Below are 6,062 nucleotides of genomic sequence, written 5' to 3' on the forward strand. Positions count from 1 at the left end.
GGTGTGATAGGGGCATCGGGGGTGCGATAGGGGCATCAGGGGTGCGAGAAGGGAGCATGGGGGGTGGGATCGGGGCTCTCCGATGAGATGGGTCTCAGCCCCCGGGCCGCAGTGAGGCTCGGTTGGCTCAGCCGTCAGGTCCGTGGCGGAGGCCGATGCCCGGCACATGCACGGGTTTAGCTTCCCCCGGGCTCTGCGTTAGAGTCGTGGTGTGGGTGTCTGGGGGCTTGAATGGAAGTCTTTCTGCATTTTGAGTGTAAAACCTTAGTGATGTTCCTAAGTGAAGCTCGCTCAGCGTGTGGGGGGTTGGGTCTGGGCTGCGCTTGCCTGAGGGGGACGCTCTCCTTGCTCCGCAGTCTGATGACCGCGACTCCAAGCGGGATTCCCTGGAGGAGGGGGAGCTGAGGGACCACCGCATGGAGGTCGCCATCAGGAACTCGCCCTACAGGAGGGAGGACTCCATGGGGGACCGGTGAGCGCAGGCGCCCGGAACTGGACAGAGGGTCGCGGGGCCCAGTCGGCGGTCCTGGGGTTCACCATGGAAACGGCTCCAGCGTGGTGTCCGCTCCGCACCCCCTTCTTGTGGGAAGACCGTTTCCTCTCTGATGCCTTCAGTCGGCCCTGCACTCACAGGCCTGAGGACGGGCTGGGGTCTCGGCGGTCGCCGCCTGAGGTTTGCACAGGCCGAGCAGCGGCTCCGGGTCCGTGTTCCCACGCTGCTCTCTGTCCGCGTCTCCACCTGTGTCCTCCTCGGATCCCTCTCTAACTAAAGGCAACGTGACCCGAAAAGAAGGTAGAACCGCAAAGGCTGTGACTCTCCCAAGATGGTGGTCAGATAGGCGGTTGAAGATACTGTTAAATGACTTTGGGTTTGATTAAAACTGTGGGGCCTTTTTTAAACACAGCTTTATTGGGGCATAAATGACAGAATAAACTGCACATGTTTAAAACACACAATGTGACAGTTCTACACCCAATGTGACAGTTCTACACGCAGTGTGACCGTTTTACACGCAGTGTGACAGTTTTACACGCAGTGTGACAGTTTTACACGCAGTGTGACAGTTCTACACGCAGTGTGACAGTTTTACACGCAGTGTGACAGTTTTACACGCATGGGAAACTATTTCAAGATAAGGAACTTGTCCATCACCCCCTAACGTTTCCTCAGGCATTTTTGTTCCATGTGCCACAGTGATTTCTCACACTTTCCATATGAGTCCATTTAGTTTATAGTCTTGGCTTAAGTTTCATCATTAACATAATTTTTAAATGATGGTTCCGATTCCATTTTATTGATAATCTGCGTTCTGCCTTCTGTGTTGGAGACACTTCCTCACACCCGGTGCTCTCCGTGACCTGCTCGGTGTGATGTGCCTCTTGTGTCTTATTTCAGAGGAGAGGAAGATGACTCTTTGGCTATCAAACCACCCCAGCAAATGTCACGGAAAGAAAAAGCTCATCACAGGAAAGATGAGAAGAGAAAAGAGAAACGCAGGCATCGTAGTCATTCAGCAGAAGCGGGTACAGAGCATTTTTCTTTTGTGTCATGTTCAAGTGTGGTCTGTTTCCTAGTTCATAGCCTCCTGCCTTCTTCAGAAAACAGTGGAAAGAGACGGAGAGAAAGTGAAATTGTAGCTAAATCATAAATTTATTGTAAATCATTCTGAATAGCTATTTCATTTTCCTCTGGTCGTTCTTTTTCCTGACATGACGTTGTGGTAGTTTACATATAAAATCCACAAGCGTAAGGGAAAGCACGCTGTTCAGTGCAGAATTGCTGTGGCTAAAAAAGCCCGAACAGTGGCTTTGCTCTCACACCGTCACCCAGAGCTGCCGCCGGCCGTGGACAGCAGCCTGGCGCGAGGTCGGGCTCACTAGTCCACACGCAGGTGATGACATAGTTGTGTGACTCGGAGAAGCTCACTTAGCAGAGCTAAGCTTCGTCCTCTGTGCTTGATGAATGGTGACTTCTTAATTATGGAAATAATATACAGTCTAATCATAGTTTATTCAATACAGAAAATTTTAAGAATACAGTGGAACCTCGTTTGTCCAATGTCTCCCATCTCGAATAATTTGCTTCTCAACCTGACAGCCCTTTCATGCTGGACCTGTATGATCAGTCTTGCATCTCTCAGGTGACAGGAGAGAATCTGTGAATATGGGTCAGTTTAACACTGTTATCATCTCAGGATATTGTGCTGTGAACATTTTTGTGGCTTTTTGCTTATGTTGCTGCTTATAATTGTTAATTTTTTTACTGTACATTCCTTTCCTTTTTGTTAAATTTTCATTTACATTTCACATCCTTGTTTTTAGTGTGGTTTTTTTATAGATTAAACAGTACAATAGACATGTACTGTATATAAGAAAGGTGAAAACGGCATCATTTGGGGGTCTGGAACGAATTAATTTACACGATTCCTAATGGGAAAAAATGATTGGGTTTTCAAGCAGCCTTCCAGAATGAATGAATGAAAAGTTCAGGAAGCGAGGTTCCACTGTATTAAGTAATCCCAGTCGTTTATATTTTCTTCGCTTTATATTTCCACATAAGTGTTAGCAAGGTATGTTTCTTCACGTGACACCTCTCTCTCTCTCTCTCTCTCTCTCTCTCTCTCTCTCTCTCGTTAGGCAAGCACGCCAGAGTGAAGGAGAAGGAGAGAGAGCATGAGCGCCGGAAGCGGCACCGAGAGGAGCAGGACAAGGCTCGCCGGGAGTGGGAGAGGCAGAAGAGGCGGGAGATGGCGAGAGAGCACTCCAGGAGAGAGAGGTAGTGGGCGTGCTTGTGAGGGGCTCTCGGTGCTTGTGATGGTCAGCGTCCCACCAAAGCCGTGAAAAAGCATCTAGAACAGACTTGTGCCCAGGTGGGGCGTGACATGACCACGGCACAGTAGCTGTGGGTGTAAACTAGGGCCACTCTGCATCGAGGTCCTTTCCAGAGAAAGCCTGGGAGGTGGCCTGCTGTGAGGCAAGGAAGCAGGTAGATGGGCTCCCATCCCGGCAGCCCGGGCTGCACGGAGCAGGCATCTGAGGAAGGTGTGTGAGAAGAGCCTTGGTGGAGGGAGAAGCTGAGGCCAGGAGGTGAAGGTCTGAGACCACTGGGAGGCGAGCACATCGCTCACCGTGTCTGGTGCGTGGGTAGCATGTGAAACATCCGTGTTTGCCATACCTATGCCGACTGTCCAGTGTGGGCTGATCGTACAGCTGTGCACACCCTACTGGAGCCAGGCTTGAAAATAAAAGGAACATGGAAAACAGCAGTAGCTACATTGCAAGGGAGACCGGGTTCACAGAGTCAAACAAACAGCGACACCTGAGAGCGCAAGTTAGAATCCAGAGTTGCTACAACATTATCTAAAATGTCCACTTTCAACAGAATGTTTTGAGATGTACAAGGAAATCGGAAAGTATGACTCCTGTTAAGGAAGAAAAGCATCAGTAGAAACGGTCCAGATGTAGCTTCTTGGCTTCAGCAGAGAGAGGACGCAGTGAGGGAAGGCGGAGGCAGCCAGCTGCTCTGAGGGGCAGAGCCTCAGCAACTGCAGGACGTTCCCAGTGACGGCCGCCGGGCAGCGGAGGCCAAGGAGTGAAACTTCCCAAATCTGATGAGAATCGTCTAGATTTCCAAAAAGACAATGAACCCCGAAGTACAGAAAGACAGAGTCCGTCTGGCGAGAGCTGGCGGGGAGCAGGAGAGGCAGCAGGAGAGACACCGTCTGTCTCCACAGAAGAGGCGCTGCGGTCCCGGGTGGCTGCTGGCGCGGGAGGCCGGAGGCAGGATTGCATGTTCACACTGAGAGACTGTCCACGAGGACTGTGTCCCGCAGAACGGTTCTTCGGCAGGTGCACGTGGACTGGTGGACCCCACTGTTAGCAGGACCTGGACTTACTCCAAGACCTTCAGCCGAATGGAAATGACTCCCGTCGGCAACAAATCCACAGGAAGAAAAGACAAGCACTGCGAACGGTGAAAGTGTCCAACGCAAAGGAACTGGTGTGTTTCTTCTCACCTCTGTTCTGCCAAAGACACGGGATTGCAGAACAGTAATTACGCAGACGCTCGTCGTGCAGCATGGAACACGCAGAGGCTGCACAGAGGGGCAGGGAAGGGGCCTGGAGCCGTTGCTCTGTCTCACGGGAATGGACTTAGTGTTAATCTCGTGAGTTGCACCCGAGAGCCCTGGAACAGACCCGAGGAGTAAGAGCAGGATTACAGTGGCGCTAACGGCACTTAAGTCCAAGTCAGAGGAGCAGAGGAACCAGAAGAAGACATAGAGAAAACAAGGAGCAAAAAAACAGAAGTCCAACCATACCCATAGTTATATTAACGGGGACATGGTCTCTGTACCCCAGACAACGGCGAGATTGTCAGAAAAGTAAGACCCAACTGTATGCTGCCTGTGCGGGGAACACCTTAGAGTCAGAGGCAAAAGTGGGTTGAACGTAAAAGGCTGGTGAGAGGCACGCCATGCAGACAGCACCACGGAGAGCTGGAGTGGCTTCCCAGTGACAGAACAGAGGCCTTCAGAACAGCAAGTTGCACGCGCACATCAGGGCAGAGGTGGGACAGCGGTCAAGCTCTGCACCTGCGAGAGCCCAAGGTGCACAAGCCAAGAACAGCTGGTCCCCGTTGGAAATGTCTGTGCTCGTCGTAGGACAGAAAATCAACCAGGTCACAGACGTCCTGGGAAATAACACCAGCCACCCCTCTCCCGCGGGCTCAGCCTCGCCCGCCGTGCGGAGCACACTCACTGCAGGAGCTCCTGGGACGTTCCTAACAGGCCGTACGCGGCCGTACAGCAGACTTGGGACTTGAGAGAACTGGAAGCATGGCTAGTGTGCCCTCTCACCCGCAAGAATTAGGGTGGGAGTCAGCAACAAAGGGAAATCCCCAGACGTTTGGAAACCCAACAGCCATTTCTGAGTAACCTGTGGCCCGAAGAAGAAATTATATAAAAAAAATAGAAACTGTTCTGAGTGAAAACAAAAACCATGTCAGAACCCAAGGTGCAGCTGAAGCTGCCTCGAGGGAAAGCTTTGGCTCGAAGCACGGATGTCAGAAAAGGAAGGTGTCCAGTCAATCACCTAAGCGTCCACCTCAAAAAACTAGGAAAGAGAAAAGCAAACAGCCCAAAGCAGCAGCAGCAGAGAAAGGTCCAGGAAGTCCGAGCAGATGAGCAGATCCTCGCGGTGGGGCCTGGCACGGGCAGGGGGGACGGAGGTTTTAGCACTGACTGTGGTGATGGCTGCACGATTTCAAAAGTGGATGGAAAAGTGGGTTCAGTGGTTGAATGTTGCATGTAAATTATACCTCAGCTTTACCGTGAACTAGGCTGGGCCCAGGTGGCCACAGAACGGCACCTGGAGTCCGGGGCCCTTTGTCCAGCCGCTCGGGCAGCACTGGCCCAGGCCTGTTGACGGCCACGGGCCTTGACTGGTTCTCGCCGTGTTTTGCTTGTGTTCATTTTTGTGGGCGTCTGATGGTACTTTTTTATAAAGATGAGCTAGCTTTTTAGGTTGTGTGTGGACTCAGGAGAGCTGTGGGAGTCACCTATGATCACAGTTCACTATCTGGCCGCCTTATGGTGCAGCCACCACACGTATTTCGGTCACTAGTGTTTCCTGTGCTCAAATGACACCTCGCCTGGAAGCGGCTTTCCCCCGGCTCCACCGTCACCCTGTAGCCTCGGAGACACACCCCGTGTGCAGGTGGATGTAGCCAGGGCTGTGACACATGCTTGGGAGAGTCTTGAGGCGTTTTAGACCCGGTGACCGGGAACGTGGAACATTCCAGAACCAGTGGGTTTGTTCCTAGCAGGCCTGCCTCCTTGTCCCATCTCTTCATTCGGCTGTGCTATTGGGGTGCGCCTCCTCACCTTTTTGGGGAAGGAGCCCCCCCACCTTTTTGGGGAAGGAACTGGCATGTGCTTGTTGCAGGGACCGCCTGGAGCAGCTGGAAAGGAAGCGGGAGCGGGAGCGCAAGCTGCGGGAGCAGCAGAAGGAGCAGCGGGAGCAGAAGGAGCGGGAGCGGCGTGCAGAGGAGCGGCGCAAGGAGC

General features: G+C 52.4%; 1 protein-coding gene across 2 annotated transcripts in view; it reads left to right on the plus strand.

Annotated features, from left to right (window-relative positions):
• CDK11A (cyclin-dependent kinase 11A) overlaps positions 1-6,062 on the plus strand; it is a 24,658-nt gene that overhangs the window by 685 nt on the left and 17,911 nt on the right. The window contains exons 2-5 of one of the 2 annotated variants that reach the window (XM_005871290.2): positions 357-472; positions 1,397-1,524; positions 2,638-2,776; positions 5,944-6,060. In XM_005871290.2, coding sequence (XP_005871352.1) covers positions 357-472; positions 1,397-1,524; positions 2,638-2,776; positions 5,944-6,060 — 500 coding nt within the window. The remainder of the gene's footprint in view (positions 1-356; positions 473-1,396; positions 1,525-2,637; positions 2,777-5,943; positions 6,061-6,062) is intronic. The other variant, XM_005871291.2, reaches the window with a different exon arrangement.

This window comes from Myotis brandtii, unplaced genomic scaffold (assembly GCF_000412655.1).
Source record: "Myotis brandtii unplaced genomic scaffold, ASM41265v1 scaffold334, whole genome shotgun sequence".
NCBI lineage: Eukaryota > Metazoa > Chordata > Mammalia > Chiroptera > Vespertilionidae > Myotis > Myotis brandtii.